Source organism: Lipotes vexillifer, unplaced genomic scaffold (assembly GCF_000442215.2).
Source record: "Lipotes vexillifer unplaced genomic scaffold, Lipotes_vexillifer_v1.1 scaffold1594, whole genome shotgun sequence".
In the NCBI taxonomy this organism is placed as follows: Eukaryota; Metazoa; Chordata; class Mammalia; order Artiodactyla; family Lipotidae; genus Lipotes; species Lipotes vexillifer.
In genome coordinates, this window is record NW_006788783.1 from 590,218 (window position 1) to 609,763 (window position 19,546).

At 39.7% G+C, this 19,546-nt stretch overlaps 1 protein-coding gene across 1 annotated transcript in view; it reads left to right on the forward strand.

Annotated features, from left to right (window-relative positions):
- The first annotated feature begins 7,895 nt into the window (after window positions 1-7,895).
- Window positions 7,896-19,546, forward strand: part of RSPH3 (radial spoke head 3) — a 35,309-nt gene continuing 23,658 nt past the window's right edge. Inside the window, 1 exon segment of the mRNA XM_007461775.1 lies at window positions 7,896-7,932. Within this exon segment, the coding sequence (XP_007461837.1) occupies window positions 7,896-7,932 (37 nt within the window).

A 19,546-nucleotide genomic window follows, 5' to 3' on the forward strand; every position in this document is an offset into this window, starting at 1 on the left:
AAAAAAAAAAAAAAAAAAAAATCTCTAACCAACACCTCCCACTCAAGGCCCACCTTAATCTAGCCCTATCCTAGGAAACCAAACTTACTTTCCTTAACTCTCCAGTGGCTTTCCACATAAATAATAACAATAGCAGTAGCTAATATGAAATATATATGTGTAGACTACCTTTCAGAACCCAAGAGATAGCTAAAGTGGTGTTCAGATGAAAATTCTTGTCCTTATAAAATTATATTAATAAACAAAAATTAAAATGAACGCCTTCAGCATACCATTCATGAAGTTAGAAAGGGAATAATAAAAATATAGTTGAAATTAATCATTTGGAAAACAGAAAAAGATTAGAACTGAAAAATAAAACCAAACTAGCTCTCTGAAAACAAACTTCTGCCTACCCTACACAAGGAAAAGGGTGAAATCAAACCTACACATGAGAAATGATCATGGGAAATCATAACAAAGCCTGGAAACTCAAAGAACCAAAGCCCTCCTTTGCTGGACTCTATGCAAATATGAATGAGATGATCAAGTTTCTAGGAAAACATAAATCACCAACCTAATTCCAGAAAAGAGAGAAAAGCTAAACAGATGTACTTCGTATAAGAAACAGAAAATTACTGACCAATCTTATGAATATCAATGCAAAAATTCCAAATAAAATATTGTGTTGGACAAAAAGTGCCTTTGGTCTTTAAGTAAAAATAAAAGACACATTTTTCACTTTCATCAAGAACTTTACAGAACAACATATTCCCCCTTTTGTTCCACTACCTTCTGCCATTTTTCAGGCATTTTCAAAATTCCATCTTCCCCAAACTTTTTATCTTTTTGAGCAAAGAACTATTCCAGGTGCCTTTTACAGTCTTCCAGGGAATTGAAATCTTTTCCATTAAGAGAATTTTATAAAGACTGAAATAAATGGAAATCCGAAGGTGCAGTGTCTGCTGAATATGGTGGATGAATCAGAACTTCCCAGCCAAGCTGTAACAGTCTTTGCCTGGTCATCAAAGAAACACGCGGTCTTGCGTTATCCTGATGGAAGATTATGTGTTTTCTGCTGACTAATTCCGGATATTTTTCGTCTATTGCTGCTTTTCAGTTGGTCTAATTGGGAGCAATACTTGCTGGAATCAGTCGTTTGGTTTTACGGAAGGAGCTCGTAATAGAGGACTCCCTTCCAATCCCACCATGTACACAACATCACCTTCTTTGGATGAAGACCGGCCTTTGCTGTGGTTGGTGGTGGTTCATTTCGCTTGCCCCACGATCTCTTCCATTCCACATTATTGTACAGTATCCACTTTTCATCGGCCGTCACAATTGGTTTTAAAAATGGAATGTTTTCCTTACATTTAAGTAGAGAATCGGATGTGGAAATGCTGTCAAGAAGGTTTTTTTCTCTTAACTTATGTGGAACCCAAACATCAAAGTGATGAACATGACCAAGCTGGTGCAAATGATTTTCAGCGCTTGATTTGGATATTTTTGAGTATGTCGGCTATATCCCGCGTGGTATAACGTTGATTGTTCTCAATTAATGTCTCGATTTGATCATGATCAACTTCAGCTGGTCTACCTGACCGTGGAGCATCGTCCAGCGAGAAATCTCCGGCACGAACTTTGCAAACCACTTTTGACCCGTTCGATCAATCACAGCACCTTCTCCATACACTGCACAAATCTTTTTTTTTTGCGTTTCAGTTGTGCTTTTACCTTTCTTGAAATAATAAAGCATAATATGCCGAAAATGTTGCTTTTTTTCTTCCATCTTCAACATTAAAATAGCTACACAAAAATCCACCAGTTTTGATAAGTTTTTTTTTAAATGCATGCTGATATGATAGCTGTCACGATACAATCTAACAAAACTGTTTCTCATGAAATTAAGGACAACTAAGCACTACTGGAGCCATCTTACGAAGAAACCGAACGAACCTTTTGGCCAACCCAGTATTAGCAGATGGAATGTCTGAACCAAGTGGAGTTAGTACAGGAATGCAAGTGTAATTCAGTGTAGGAAATTTACTGATGTAAGTCATCATTTCAGTAAGTTACAGGGAAAATACAACCCTGTAGATACCAAAAAGTCACCGTCAAAATTTAATCTCCATTACTAAATTTTTAAAAAAATGCTTAATGAAATAGAAATCAGTGAATATGATTTTTTTTAAAGTTGTAAATCTCAGACCAAAAGTCTGAATGAGGAAACACTAGACTCTCCCACTGAAATCGGGAAAATGTCAGGTTGGTAATACTTCCATCTACCTAAAAGTGCTCTGGACGTACACGTACTCTCTAAAGCAACCAGACAAGAGAAAGAAATCAGAGGAATAAATATTGTAAGGGAAGAGGTAAGGCTATTACTGTTCGCAGATTATATGATTAGATACTTGGAAAATTAAAGAGGATCAACTAAGAACGAAACCTACTAGAAATGATAAGAAAACAAGCTGAGCTAGAATGGTGTAAAATTAATATACAGAAATCAAAAGGCTCCACACATACTAACAAGAGTCAGAAAATACAGCGAAAGAAAACACTCCACATACATTAGCCACAAATAGATAAAATATCTAGGAATAAACTTAACCAAACCAATCTGACACAAATTTTTAAATGTTCCTGCAGGACAAAGAAGTAGAGTTGAATAAACATAGAAGAATTTACTATATTCTTAGTAAGATTCAAAGTCATAAAATATGTCAAGTTTTCCTATGTTAATTTATGAACTTAAGGTGATGGTAATAAAGGCACCAACAGAAGGTTTTTTAATTTTTTGGGGTGGGGAGCTGTTTTTGCTGCTTGCTGAAACCAAACAAACTGAATCTGAAGGTCATATTTTAAAAGCTGTAAACAAATAGGCACGAGAACCATGGAAAAGGGAGCAGTGAGGGAAAACGAGCCCTGCTGACTTTAAGCCATGCTCAGTCCATGAACAGGTTGGTCCTGAAGCATGAATAGGCAGCAAACCAACAGAGCAGAACAGGGAGCCCAAGAACAGAGGCAAAGGCACACAGGACTTTAGTGTATGAAGGTGGCATTTCACAGCAGTGGGGATTCTAAGGGTAATTCAATAAATGGCATTGGTTATAAATGAGTGACCATCTGGGGAGAAAAAGGTGGAACCATATCTCAAATATATGCCAGGATAAATTCTAGATGGATCAAAGATTTAAATGCGGGAAGTGAAAGAATCAAATTTCTAGGACAAATAAGGAAAAATTCATATACAATCTCAGAGTAGGAGAGGCCTTTATAACATGACTTAAAATCCAGAAGGCGGGGAGGGAGGGCTTCCCCGGTGGCGCAGTGGTTGAGAGTCCGCCTGCCGATGCAGGGGACACGGGTTCGTGTCCCGGTCCGGGAGGCTCCCCCATGCCGCGGAGTGGCTGGGCCCATGAGCCATGGCCGCTGAGCCTGCGCTTCCGGAGCCTGTGCTCCACAACGGGAGAGGCCACAACAGTGAGAGGCCCACGTACCGCAAAAAAAAAAAAAAAAAATCTTCCAACAAACAAAAGTCCAGGACCAGATGGCTTCACAGGTAAATTCTCTCAAACCTTTAGAGAAGAGCTAACACCCATTCTTCTCAAACTCTTCCAAAAAACTGCAGAGGAAGGAACACTCCCAAACTCATTCTATGAGGCCACCATCACCCTGATACCAAAACCCAACAAAGACACTACAAAAAAAGAAAATTACAGACCAATATCACTCATGAATATAGATGCAAAAATCCTCAACAGAATACTAGCAAACACAATCCAGCAACACATTAAAAGGATCATACACCTTGATCAAGCGGGATTTATCCCAGGGATGCAAGGATTCTTCAATATACGCAAATCAATCAATGTGATACACCATATTAACAAATTGAAGAATAAAAAACTATATGATCATCTCGATAGATGCAGAAGAATCTTTTGACAAAATTCAACACCCATTTATGAACAAAACTCTCCAGAAAGTGGGCATAGAGGGAACCTACCTCAACATAATAAAGGCCATATATGACAAACCCACAGCAAACATCATTCTCAATGGTGAAAAACTGAAAGCATTTCCTCTAAGGTCAGGAACAAGACAAGGATGTCCACTCTCACCACTATTATTCAACATAGTTTTGGAAGTCCTAGCCACGGCAATCAGAGAAGAAAAAGAAATAAAAGGAATACAAATTGGAAAAGGAGAAGTAAAACTGTCACTCTTTGTAGATGACATGCTACTATACATAGAGAATCCTAAAGATGCCACCAGAAAACTAGTAGAGCTAATCAATGAATTTGGTAAAGCTGCAGGATACAAAATTAATGCACAGAAATCTCTTGCATTCCTATACACTAATGATGAAAAATCTGAATAAGAAATTAAGGAAACACTCCCATTTACCACTGCAACAAAAAGAATAAAATACCTAGGAATAAACCTACCTAGGGAGACAAAAGACCTGTATGCAGAAAACTATAAGACACTGATGAAGGAAACTAAACATGATATAAACAGATGGAGAGATATACCATGTTCTTGGACTGGAAGAATCAATATTGTGAAAATGACTATACTACCCAAAGCAATCTACAGATTCAATGCAATCCCTATCAAATTACCAATGGCATTTTTTACAGAACTAGAACAAAAAAATCTTAAAATTTGGAGACACAAAAGACCCCGAATAGCCAAAGCAGTCTTGAGGAAAAAAATTGGAGCTGGAGGAATCAGACTCCCTGACTTCAGACTATACTACAAAGCTACAGTAATCAAGACAATATGGTACTGGAACAAAAACAGAAACATAGATCAATGGAACAAGATACAAAGCCCAGGGGTAAACCCACACACCTATGGTCAACTAATCTATGATAAAGGAGGCAAGGATATACAAAGGAGAAAAGATAGTCTCTTCAATAAGTGGTGCTGGGAAAACTGGACATGTAAAAGAATGAAATTAGAACACTCCCTAACACCATACACAAAAATAAACTCAAAATGGATTAGAGACCTAAATGTAAGGCCAGACAGTATAAAACTCTTAGAGGAAAACATAAGACGAACACTTTTTGACATAAATCACAGCAAGATCTTTTATGATCCATCTCCTAGAGTAATGGAAATAAAAACAAAAATAAACAAATGGGACCTAATGAAACTTAAAAGCTTTTGCACAGCAAAGGAAACCATAAACAAAATGAAAAGACAACCCTCAGAATGGGAGAAAATATTTGCAAATGAATCAACAGACAAAGGATTAATCTCCAAAATATATAAACAGCTCATGCAGCTTGATATTAAGAAAACAAAGAACCCAATCCAAAAATGGGCAGAAGACCTAAATAGACATTTCTCCAAAGAAGACATACCGATGGCCAAGAAGCACATGAAAAGCTGCTCAACAACACTAATTATTAGGGAAATGCAAATCAAAACTACAATGAGGTATCACCACACAGCAGTTAGAATGGGCATCACCAGAAAATCTACAAACAACAAATGCTGGAGAGGGTGTGGAGAAAAGGGAACCCTCTTGCACTGTTGGTGGGAATGTAAACTGATACAGCCACTATGGAGAACAGTATGGAGGTTCCTTAAAAAACTAAAAATAAAATTACCATATGACCCAGCAATCCCACTACTGGGCATATACCCAGAGAAAACCACAATTCAAAAGGACACATGCACTCCAATGTTCATTGCAGCACTATTTACAATAGCCAGGTCATGGAAGCAACTTAAATGCCCATCAACAGACGAATGGATAAAGAAGATGTGGTACATATATACAATGGAATATTACTCAGCCATAAAAATAGAACGAAATTGAGTAATTTGTAGAGAAGTGGATGGATCTAGAGACTGTCATACAGGGTGAAGTAAGTCAGAAAGAGAAAAACAAATATCATATATTAATGCACATATGTGGAACCTAGAAAAATGGTACAGATGATCTGGTTTGCAGGGCAGAAGTTGAGACACAGATGTAGAGAACAAACGTATGGACACCAAGGGGGGAAAGTGGCGGGGGGGATGGGGGTGGAGGGGTGATGAATTGGGAGATTGGGATTGACATGTGTACACTGATGTATATAAAATGGATGACTAATAAGAACCTGCTGTATAAAAAAAAAAGTGATCAAATGTATTCTATTGGAAAGAAGCAAAAATAGACCATGTTTACTGTCTAAATTATATAATAATTTAATGACATTTAGCATCTATTGCAGATGTATTTGTTATTGCAGATTGTATTTGCTTTATCAGTGTCTTTGCTTTGGTAATCAAAAAAATTTAAAAAATAAAAAAAAGGATACAAGTTCAGAATTGTTATACCTTCTCGATGAATTGAATCTTTAATCATTTTATAAGGTCCTTAATGCTGCTTTTTCTTGATGTTATTTTGTATAATATTAACAGTGTCAATATCAGCTTTATTTTGGTTAATATTTTCTTGGTATATATCTTCTATTTTTTTCTTTCCATGTTTTCTTTTTCTTTTTTTAGTTTTAGGAAAGTATGAAAAAAAGAAAAAAGAAAGAAAACTATTTTAAAGTCTTAAGGAACCAGAAACATGTCAAGTGGGGGCTCTCTCTGTAGAGTGACAGGGAAGTCACCTGGGCATTTCATTCGTGACCCCAATTATTTTTATCTGTGAATCTGTAGCAAAAAGTGATGGGGTTTTCATTGTATTGGAAATAAGAAAAAGTGTAACTTGGTTTCTGGCAGACTTGTAAGTAACACAACACTTGAATTGCATGCACTTAGTTGCTAAGAAAATTTTTATACAGCGAGGTTTATATGTCTAAATCCTGAAAGGTACAGCAAACATCTTCAGGCCTCAGAACCCAATGAGATGCACACCATCTAAATGTATTCCTTCCAGGATTATTAATTATAAAGTTCAATAACTCCTTTAAAGAAAGGAATTGTTTGTTCAACAAACATTCCAGCAGAGCCAAGCAGCAAAGCAATCTGTAAAACTGGGCATTTGGCCCCAAAAGAGATTCCTTCTCTCAAATTGCTAAACTGATGTTGCTAAACTTAGCAGATCTTGCCGAAGAATTTTCACAGGTGTTCATTTGCATGTGTGCAGTTCCTCTTGTTACATCATTTTTTAAACAAATTGCTGGAGTCATGTTTCAGATCTAATTTGTGAACGTTGGTATCTGACTATGCAACCCCATAGCAGAGATAGTCATTTTTCAAATTTTCCAGCCATTCTTAGAAATCAGAGTTAGAAATTAGGCAAAATTTAAACTACAGTCTACTGGTCCAAGTCTATATCATCAAATGCCCAGGCTTTAAAAATGTCATCTTATTTAATATCCTTGCCTCTGTTGATGAAAAAATTCTGCCTGCTGACGTATCTTTATACAAAGGATGTTGTGGCCGTCAAGCCAGTATCCACTGAAGCTGCCCCCAGCTGTGCACCCTGAAGGGATTCAGGCTGGAGAAAAGCAGGATACTGGTCCTAAGGTACATATCAAAGGAAGGATTTCAATGAGCCCAGACTCTTGCATCTTCCCATATATAGAAAAGCATGTTTTCTTTAATCAACAGTAATCTTTTGATGTTCTGAATACCTGGTCTTTCTTGCAAAAACTCCTCTATATCCTGGCTCCTCCCTTACCTCTTGGGAGCCATCCCTTAGAGAGATCGGAGAGGCTGTCTTCCGGGCAGAAGTGCTCAGTTTTGTGCTTAATTTTGTGCTCAGTTTTGTGCTCGACGCCTCAGTTGTGCTCCCCCTGCAACTGATACAGCGAGCAGTGATGGGAAGCCTCACCTTTCAAACCTCACTTCATCGTGTTTATCAAAACCTTCACATTCCTCTCTCCTGCCTGGCCCACTAGAGGTGGTCTCTTTGCTCTTGGAGTCCCCTCCATTGCCACTGTCGTTACCCGCTCATGGGGCCCCTCATGGCCCTGCCACAAAGCATAGCGGGTGAGGCTCTCCACCATCTGACCCTGCCTCTTTCTCCAGCCCACGGCTCCAGGCGCCCCTGCACCGCTTGCCATCACCCCACCTGCCCCTCCCACACGCGTGCAAAGCTGATTCATGCCTGTGCCTTTGTTCACTCCGGCTCCTCTGCCTGCGCTCTACACCGTCCACCCTCCTCACCTCCTCAGCTGTGCAGACACTTTCTCGTCTCAAGAATCACCTCTGCCATGAAGCCCTCGCTGAGCCCGCCTCCTTTCTGATGTAAAACTGATCCTTCCTCTTCCGTACCCCACATTTTAAAGTCCTTATTTTTGTCACGTTACTCTCCCCCATGTAGACTGTAACTTCTCTGAGGGCAAAAACGGGTTGCGTTTCTCTTTGTATTCCCCGTCCTAAAAACCTTCCTGGCATATGTTATAATGTTCGTTACATGTTTGTTGAGTTAATGAAAGAACAAACAAATAAATGAATGTGAAAACTTTAATTCAAGCAAGAAAATCTAACAGTGGTTCCTTACACATAATTTATCTGCTTACATCTTAGTAGAATTTCTCCAAACTATAATCACTCATCTTTCTACAACTTCCTTCAATATTCATCAACTTCAAGGGCTCGATGATTTAATCCTTTTCCTTTGATCCTTCTTTTCTGCTATATTCTAGATCCCAAACTCTTTATCTTTCTTTTCCTTTAAGCATTTACTTAGCCCTTCTTGGTGCCAGGGGACTAGATGGGAAAGGTTTTTTTAAAAGTTTTACCTCTGTTTCATTTAATTCTCACAACTTTCTGGGTGAATATTAATATCTATGTTTTATAGATGAGAAAATTTAGTAACTTGCCCCATAATGAAGTTGGCATTTGAACATGGATATTCTGAAGACGCGCTCTTTTTCTCCATACCAGCATGGGGGTTGAGGACCATACTCGAGGCTGGATACTGGTTTTATGTTCTTTCTGTAATAAATCTGCTATAAATAAATCTGTAATAAATCTGTAATAGAGCTTCACAGACCTGAAATATTTTTAAAACAACAGAGTAGTTCCTGGCTTTAAATTAAAATCATATATGTGCAAAAGTAATTTTATTATGCAAGTCCATTTTTCCTGTGTTTTCAAACAGCAAGACACCCAAGCACAGTGGGTGCAAAAGGGGGGTACTGGAGGGGCTGCCCCAAGGAAAGATGTACAGACTCATGGGCCTTATCACAATCTGCCAAATTCATATCCAAAAATGTATTCAGGTCTCAGCTCCTGTGACAAAAATAACTCTTATTTTTAAGAATAGGAAGAGTGAGAGGGTTCTGATATCTTCTTACAAGAAATTTCCATCCACTGGCTTTAAATTGTACTTTTTATTCAAAAGCACAACATGTTTTTATATTTAAAGCTTCCTGGGAAGATGAGAGCCATTTTCTCACACTCTGAGTCATGGTTTTACTCTGACTAGGTGAACAGCATCCTCAAACTCTTACTAGACAGAGCCACTGAAACCTTTTAGATCAAAAGGAAATGATCGGTAAATAGCTCCTCCAATTTTCAGTTCTGCTGTAGGAAATGGAAAAGCAGAAGCTACAATGCTAAATATTAGCATCAGATTCAAGTAAACTTTGCAGAAGAACAAGGATTAATCTGAAACTTGGGCTCTTTTAAGCCAGACCCAGGTAGTGAGGGGCCTTCTGTCATCTTGGAGAAAAAGGATGCAAACTTACAAATACAAACTTTAAAATGAATACAAATATTTATATAGAGGAACAAATCACAAATTATAAATTTAATGTTCATATTAGAGAAGTTATAAATTTAATGAAACAGTGGTTTGACAATAAAATCCCCCCTCAAATATTAGTATTTTGATTAACAACCTCTACACATTTCATTAATGCTTTTTCTGCATACACTTTTTAATCACCTTTTTAAACATCTTTATTGAAGTATAATTGCTTTATAACAAAGTGAATCAGCTATACATATACTTATATCCCCATATCTCCTCCCTCTTGTGTCTCCCTCCCGCCCTCCCTATCCCACCCCTCTGGGTGGTCACAGAGCACCGAGCTGATCTCCCTGTGCTATGCGGCTGCTTCCCACTAGCTATCTGTTTACATTTGGTAGTGTATATATGTCCATGCCACTCTCTCAGTTCGTCCCAGCTTACCCTTCCCCCTCCCCATGTCAAGTTCATTCTCTATGTCTGCGTCTTTATTCCTGTCCTGCCCCTAGGTTCTTCAGAACCTTTTTTTTTTTTTAAGATTCCACATATACGTGTTAGCATACAGTATTTGTCTTTCTCTTTCTGACTTACTTCACTCTGTATGAGAGACTCTCAGTCCATCCACCTCACTACAAATAACTCAATTTCTTTTCTTTTTATGGCTAATATTCCATTGTATATATGTGCCACATCTTCTTTATCCATTCATCTGTCGATGGACACTTAGGTTGCTTCCATGTCCTGGCTATTGTAAATAGAGCTGCAATGAATACTGTGGTACATGACTCTTTTTGAATTATGGTTTCCTCAGGGTATATGTCCAGTAGTGGGATTGCCAGGTCATATGGTAGTTCTATTTTTAGTTTTTTAAGGAACCTCCATATTGTTCTTCACAGTGGCTGTATCAATTTACATTCCCACCAACAGTGCAGGAGGGTTCCCTTTTCTCCACACCCTCTCCATCTATCGTTTGTAGATTTTTTGATGATGGCCATTCTGACTGGTGTGAGGTGATACCTCATTGTAGTTTCTTAATCACTTTTTAATAAGATTTTTTCCACATACCCTTTTTTTGGGGGGGTGGTGGGAGTTTATTAATTAATTAATTTATTTTTGCTGTGTTGCGTCTTCGTTTCTGTGTGAGGGCTTTCTCTAGTTGTGGCAAGCGGGGGCCACTCTTCATCGCGGTGTGCAGGCCTCTCACTGTCGCAGCCTCTCTTGCCGCGGAGCACAGGCTCCAGACACGCAGGCTCAGTAGTTGTGGCTCACAGGCCCAGTTGCTCCGCGACATGTGGGATCCTCCTAGACCAGGGCTCGAACCCATGTCCCCTGCATTAGCAGGCAGATTCTCAGCCACTGCGCCACCAGGGAAGCCCCTCCACATACCCTTTTAAATCACTTCTTCCTATAAAGATTTTGTAACATTTTGTGTAGAAAGAATAAAACTTATACCTGATTTTTTTTAGCTTACCTGATTAAAATCGTGTTCTCGTCAACATTAATAGTTTAGAATAATTTTTCCAGCTTCTTAACTCATTATTGGTAATGTCATTTAAATTTTTAAGACTGTTGTCAAACTTGGAGAAATTTCTATCAAGTTTCTTTCATATAGAAGCTGTAAAATCTGGAAATGTTTCCCACAGGCAACTTTCTGGCTCCATATATCTCAAACCTTTTTTCTCCTCCAGTACGCACATACTGCGTCAGTGCTAGGCTCTGTAAAAAGTGTTCTTACATGTGTTTTTTTAAACATATTATATATATATATTTTAAATTTATTTATTTTTGGCTGCATTGGGTCTTCGTTGCAGTGTGCGGACTTCTCATTGAGGTGGCGCAAGCGCTTAGTCTCTCTGCAGCATGTGGGATCTTCCTGAATCAGGGCTTGAACCCGTGTCCCCTGCATTGGCAGGCATATTCTTAGCCATGGCGCCACTAGGAAAGCCCCTTATATGTGTTCTTATTCGTCTCAAAAGCTGGGTGAGTAGGCACAGTGGCCAGTGGGAATACCTCTGCAAGACCCTTGTACCCCAGATTAGCTATTAACAGCTTACATATTCAAGGAGGTGACTGCAAACCACATAAATACATCTCACTGAACCCAAATTAAATGTATCCATAAGTCAACTTTCCCTTAGCCCAGGCCCCAAATCCCCATGGCCACTCCAAGGCCATCCAAGTGGCTGGGGGTCGGGGCAGAGGGTCAGAGTGGAAGGACACCGCAAGTCCTAACTGATTGCAGTTAAAATACCTTTTGCAGATTTTTTCAAAGCCACATGACCATTTGATCCATTTTTGACCTTGACCCTTCCCAAAACCTTAGGAGGGAGCTGGGTAAGTAGAGACTATTAGCTCAAGCGGCCTCCGCTTCACAGTAAAAGCCACCTCTAGGCTCCCTAGCTTTTCACGCCCTTAGTCTCCCACTAACCATCAGGGAAAATCATGCATGAGCTCTTAAATTACCTCAGTCCTCCACCCACCACCATAATCACAGTCATGGAGGTTGTCAGTTAAACTGTAGAGAGTGAAGGCGAAGCTTATGAGGCACCAGGTTAGGTGATTTCAGATGTGTCCGTTCATTGACATCTCACAGCAACACTGAGAAATAGTCCTCCCATGTTCAGATTAGGAAACAGGCTCAGAATTACTAAGTAGCAGAGCAGGACCCAGGGTCATCTCCCTGAAGCCCTTACTCTTTCTACTTTCAATGGCTGCTTCCTGCGGTCTCTTTTCCCTCCCATAATAAAATGACACACACTTATGATAGAAACCATTTTCAGTATAGAGAAGTAGAAGGAATTTTTTTAAAAATTACCTATAGTTGCATTACCCAGATACAACCAAAGTATATTTCCATGTTTTATGGAACCTAGAAATTGAAATTATTATATTAAATAAATCTATTTCCCTCACTTTTAAAGAAACATATGTTCCTTGTCAAAAATATGAAAAATATTGAAAAGTATAAAGAAACTAAAAACTATCTGTGTTAGTTTTCTAGGGCTGCTGTAACAAATCGATTGGCTTAAATACCAGGAGTTTATTGTCTCATAGTTGCAGAGGCTAGAAGTCCAAGATCATGGTGTTCATGGTGTTACTCAGGTTGGTTTCTTCTGAGGGCTGTGAAGGAGTCTATTCCAGTCCTCTCCCCTAGCTTCTGGTAGCTCCCTGGAAGTCTTTGGCATCCCTTGGCTTGTAGCAGCACCATACCAATCTCTGTCTTTAGCTTCACAGGGTTTCTCCCTGTGTGTGTGGGGGGGGGGGTTGTGTTCAAACTCCCCTTCTTAAAAGGACCCCAATCATGTTGGACTAGGAGCCCACCCCACTCCAGTATGACATCATTCTAAATAAACTAATTGTATCTGCAAAGACCCTATTTCCAAAGTACTGAAGGTTAGGACTTTAACAGATGAATTTGTGGGGAGACACAATTCAACCCATAGCACCATTCCAAAACCTGTGAGCCAAAGAAAACCAATGTTAGCAATTTATTATCAGGTAGTTTCTAAAATAGAGCCACAAATTTTTTGACACTCCTCCCATTGAAAGTGGGATCTATGTCCCCTTTCCTTGAGTCTCGGCAAGTTAGCAACTATTTTGCTCAGTGGTCCTAGTATTCAAGTCATCACAACCCAGGCACCAGACAGAAGAGTGGAAGAGCTTCCAGATGTTTCCAGCCCCTAGCTGTCAAGTCATCCCCAGTTTGAGTCTTACTAGCTGAGGTCCCAGGCCTCACGGAGTAAAGACAAACCATCCCCACTGCATCCTGTTCCAATTCCTGACCCACAAAATCTGGGAGCATGAGACAATGGTTATTACTGAAGCCACTCATTTCTGGGGGAACTAGTTACGCAGCAATAGTAACTAGAAATGTTATGATTTTCAGGTTTTTTTCTGTGCCTTTAAGAATATCTGTCTTACTGAAATGAGTCACTAACTTCCTTGATCAAAAGGAAATGATAAATTGTGTATCTGCTTCTGAGATTTTTTGTAAGAAATAGAAAAAGAGATAGGCTACATTTCTAAACGTCAGCATCATATGTATATAATGAACATGCTGGTTCCAACCATAGGTAACACAGGGACATTCACAAGTCCCAGATGAGATAAGGCGAAGATTCAGGACTCAACGGCTGCTAATACACAGTTTACTAGTCTTGCCCAGTTAAAAGAACCGCAAGATCTTGGACATGAAAATGATCAATAAGCTACATGACTCTGTTCTGAGAAAAGGGGAGCATTTATTTCTTCTCGACATTGTATCTCAACCAGGTAAGTAGCTAAGCCAATATTAGCAGACGTTGGAAACCATATCAGTTTTAAGCGGTCATCAAACATGACATTCCTTCTGAAACAAGGGGCAAAGCATGTGAGGCAAGAAATACATTTTCTGGGACGTGAGAGTTGCCTCAGGAGGAATAGCTCAGGGAAGTTCTGCAGGCCAAGCTTCACCCTCAGTCCCCAGAACCGACCAGACCACATGGAGGTCAACCAAGTAGCTGTATTTTGGTCCAAAGTGAGTAAGGTTGGTCTCGTAAGTCATTGTGAATCATAATTTCCTCATTACCGAGTTCTTCATTTTGACTGCTCTTTTGTGAGTATTTTTTAATGAGGGACAGGATGGTCTATAGTGCAAGGCTTTGCAAGTCTGCAAGTAAATGCTATTGTCTTGAAAAATAATGGAATTTTTGAGGGTGAGGTTGTTCCCAACATTTTCCCTGAAAACTCTATTAGATGTTGTTAAATTGTCTTCTGATCTTGTTGCAGAAAAGCCTAAGGTCAGTGGGATTTTCATTCTTGCAAGGTAATTTGCTTCTTTTTGCCTGAATGCTCGTAAGATCTGTTTTCTATATCCCTGTAGTATAAAAATGTTGCCATTAGTTTTTCTTGGATTGTGGAGAGCCATCTTGATCTGTGTATTCAAGTACTTTTTCAACTCAGGGAACACTTGTTAAATTACATCTTTTGTTGTTACTTCTATGGTCCCATAGGAATATGGGACCTATATTTTAGGTTGAATTGTTATCTGCTCTCCTATATATCAATACCTATCATCTCCCATGCTGGGTCAATATTTTAATCCTTTCCTCTAGTTCTGGGAACATTTCTCAGGATGGTTCTTTAAATCACTGATTTGATGTTCAACAACATTCTCCATAATGTGGATTTGAATTCTGTAACTGCAGGTTTCATCTCCTTTTAATCACATATTTTTAATACCCCCTGCCTCATATTCTGATTCAGACACATTGAGCGCTCAGATCCTCAAAATTCTAGGCATTCTCTCACCTCTTGGGCTTCACACCTGGTATTCTTTCCCCCTCATTTCATCTGGCAAACTCCTACAATTTCATACGGCCTGATCTCCAGCATCATGTCACACACAAGAAGCCTGCCATGACCCCCAGCATGGGTTAGGGGTCCTCGTGCTTCTATTGCACCCTGTCCCACCCTGTTATCACTCATATCACACAGGATTGGAAGTTTCTGTTCCCCTGGTTACCCCACTAGAGTCGTGAGGGCAAGAACCATGGCAATTTTATTCATCATCCTAATCTCAGCCCCCCAGCACAATCCCTGGCATTCAGAAAGTATTTTTGCCTATAATATCACTCCCTTTCAATCGCATCTAATTGTCTTTCAAGTATTCTTTCTCTTGTGGCTTCCTGCTTTTATTCATGGGTGGTGCCAATGTCTTTAGGGATGCCAAACTGTCTCACTTCTAGAGATGCGTCTTCCTCTGACTGTCCAAATACATATTTCCTTTCCCCTGTCTGACAGCACTTTTTCCAGAAGCTCCCTGTTTCTCCTCTTCCTCCTCACTCTTACCTTCCGGCAAAAGGGAATAAATCCAGACAAACAAACAGCATCATAACTGCCAACAAACAGCATCATAACTGCCCCCCGGGCTCACTCGTTGTCTACCTGGGTGCATTTTAAATCTCCTTCTCAAGCTGAAACACACTGCTATGCACAACTCCTACCCTCTGCCCCTTGCTTACCTCTACTGCGCTCTTCTAAACAGAAATGGACAAACCCTATCACTGCTGCCACAGATATGTAGCTAGTACTTGGAAGAAATTCTCACTTCAGTCAATGCCATTTTAAACCAAGAGTCCCTAACCCTGTCCTTTTAAAACAAATCTCAGGGACAAGGATGTTATAATTTCAGGAAATATCCTTGAACACAGTTTAGAAGACCTAGTTATGCCCTATGTTGTATTAGAGTTTCTTATAGAGATCTAAATATTTAACAATATTCATAAACAGCTGGGGCATATATACAATAAAGCACAGTTCTACCAATGTTGTCAATGTTTGCGTGAGCTGTATGGAGAGCAGGGAGACACCAGTCCCCCAGGAAAGGGAATGGTCTCTGCTTTTGAGATGTTTCCCTCAAAACAGGGGACTTAAGTGCTAGTGTCTGCATTTCCTGGATTTCAATATAATCTCAGGGCTGGGAAGAGAGATTCCATCCATTCAATATAAGAACGTTTATAAAACTTGCTTCTGCTTCTGCTTCTGCTAAGGGAATTCAGCTCAGAATTTATTTTCAGATAAAATCTCATGGATAACTAAAGTGACTTTTGATTAATTAATGTATATGCAGGGGAAAACTTCAGTAATAGTTCTTTTTAAGATTTTTTGGTTAAAAGGAATTGGCATACTTGGGGGGGTTTAAAAGAAATTAAATACATCATACATGACTAGCAAATACACCTCATAAAATTGTGATACATATGTTCCTGAAGAGTTATGTAAAAATAGGTTTTAATTAACATATATTCCAGATCAGAATGCCTTTTAAAAGAATACCATTCTGAAATGTTTAAAATGAAGATTTCTTTTTAAAAAATTATACCTCTTTTTTTGGTAATTTAGAAAAAACTCTGATTTCTTTAAATTGGGTACACTGATCCCGTTATCTTAACTCTTTATAATATGAACTTATTGAAGATAATAATGAAAGACTGTCTAATTTTTTTAAATAAAGACATGCAGACCCAAAGATACTAGACTGTTTCAGAACATGTGGTTTTATTTTTTTTAATTTGAAAGTCAGTATTGACAATGGCTTTCATAAATTTGAAATTCACATTCTCGTCACCAAAATCCAGGTAATTTATAGCATCTACTTCTCCAGCTCTGTCTTCTCAACCTACGGGCTGCTGTCATGTGGATGTCCCACAACCTTCATAATATCAACATGTTCCCTATTAGGTGGAGGAAGCAAGCTGGAACCAAAGAGATAAAGACATCATACAGAAGGAAAGAGGAAAGTAGGGGTGCCCACATTGCTGCCAGTCAAATCCCTGATTCCAGTGACGCCCGAAGCCCTCCCATCCCCGCAGTGCTGCCATTCTGGAAGTCACATGAACTGCCCTTAGAAACATCAAAACATACCCCGCTTGCCAAGCAAGTTCAAACTGGGTTTCTACCATTTGCCGTCAGGAGTCTTCACTAATATAACTGCCTAACGTTATGCCTACATGGCTATAAAGTTGGGCATAAATGATTTTTATAAAAATTGTTTTAAATCTTGTATTTACATTGCACTTCACCATTTTCTGAGCATCTCTGTTATACACATCTTTTTTTTTTTTTTTTTTGCGGTACGTGGGCCTCTCACTGTTGTGTCCTCTCCTGTTGCGGAGCACAGGCTCCGGACGCGCAGGCTCAGCGGCCATGGCTCACGGGCCCAGCCGCTCTGCGGCATGTGGGATCTTCCCGGACCGGGGCACAAACCCGTGTCCCCTGCATCGGCAGGCGGACTCCCAACCACTGTGCCACAAGGGAAGCCCATACACATCTCTTTTGACGTGTAAAAATAATTGGGTGAGATGGGTAAAGTAGCCTCTACTCTGTTATTTTAAAATAATAATGAAAGATAAAAAAATCAATAAGACAAAGGATCATTTAAATTTTGTCTGAGGTCACACAGCTAGTGAGTGCAAAACTGGAGTTGCACCCCAGTCTTCTAACTCTCAATCCAGTGCTCTAAGTCCAGAATCCTGGCCCTCTGATTCCCAGCCTCATGTTCAATGTGTCCCTTTAGGCCTGTGCACAGATGTTCAATATTCTAGAGAGACTGGCTCTTGAAAGGAAACCTTTCCCCAGTGTAAACAGCTACCTTCTAATTGGCCTATTTTGTAAATGTGATTTTTTTAAAAAAAAAAACAGTATTTCCTTAATACAAGGTATGCTTGTGCTGCAATAATTTTACTTAAGAGAAGATAATAAAGAATTAGTGACACCCTGTGGCAAAAACACATTAATTTGTGAGCTACTACCATCCATTTTCAGTTGAGAGACTTGTCCAAAGGCCTTATGCCCTTCACTAAGTAGTTAAGACAATAGCAAAACTTCTGGAAAGAGTAATCTATGGTTGTAGACTCTGCTTCTCACAACTAAAACTGTCCTCCCCTTGTTCCACTTGGGCTCAGTTCCCACCACTTCAGGGAAACTGCTATTTTTGTCAAGTTCACAGACAACTTCCATGTTGGCAAACCCAATGGTTACTTCTCAGTTCTCATCTTACTTAACTTCTCATATTTGAGCAGGCTGACCCCACCAGTCCTGAAACTTTTGGTTTCAGCAAGACCACACTGTTTCTTTTTAACTTCTAAAGTCTCTAAAACCTCTAAATGTTCATGAGTACCAAATTCTTATCTCTAGCCCCAACCTTTCCACCAAACTCCAGGCTCACATCTCTAGCCTACTCCCGTGACACATCCATTTGATGCCCAAAGCATTTCAGAATGAGCATGCCCAAAACAGAACTCCTGATTTCCTACTCCTTCCACCTAGTTGGCTGCGTCTCTGTAAATGACATGATTATCACGTCATTTTGCTCAAGCCAAAAACTTAGCAGTCACCCTTTGCTCCTTTATTCCTCCCCTCCATCTAATCCATCAGTAAGTTACGTAAATTCATTCTCCAAAGTATCCCCAATGCACCCCTTCTCTCCACCTTTCCTGCCATCACCCTGACTCAAGCCACACCCTCTCTCTAACCTGCAATGCCTTCCTGACTCATTTCGTACCCTTGCCTCTTACAATCCTTTCTTCACAGAGCGATGGGTGACCTTTGTACCCGCTAACTCAGATCGGGTCATCCCCCCACCTTAAAACCTTTGAACAGCTCCCCATAATCCAAAGTCCTCTCCCATCCTACAAGGCCCTAACGGGCTTTGACTCCTTACCACCTCTAAAAACTCACTGCCAAGCTCTCTTCCGCCTTCAGGACAGGACCGTGCACCAGCTCCTCCCCTCTGCCTGTGCTGCTGTCCCCCAAACTCCATGTGGTTGCTTCCTTCTTATGTCATACGGGTCTCAAGGTAAGTATTACCTTCTTCGAGCTAATCTAAAGCAGCTGCTAAGGCACTCCTTATCATAACACCCTGCTTTGTTTCCATCACAGCTTTTATCATTCCCCCCAAATTTTCCTCTTTCTATTTTGGTTTACTTACCTGTTATCTGCCTCTACCTATCCCTAGCTCTCACTAAGTGTCTGGTACAAGGAAGGTGCTTGATGTGTCTTGAATAATGAACTGTCATAAGTTCTCTCTTGCATTCTCTTACCTATGCTCAGAAAATTTCAGAAACCACAGCCATTCACTCATTTTTTTTAAAACTCTAAAAGGATAAGATGCTTCCTTTTCTTTTCCTTGGAAAAACTATACAACTGTGCTATTCATTCATTCATTCACACATTCACTCAACAAACTATTATAGACAAACATTACAAACACAAATAGGATACAATCCCTACCCTCAAGGAATTCATGGCCTAGTTGTGGAGGCAAACATGTCAACACATCATTATGAATATCACTTGATAAGAAAAAGATAGAAATTGCTTGAGGACTATGGAGAGTCTAACAATATTTGAGACTGGAAAAACAGG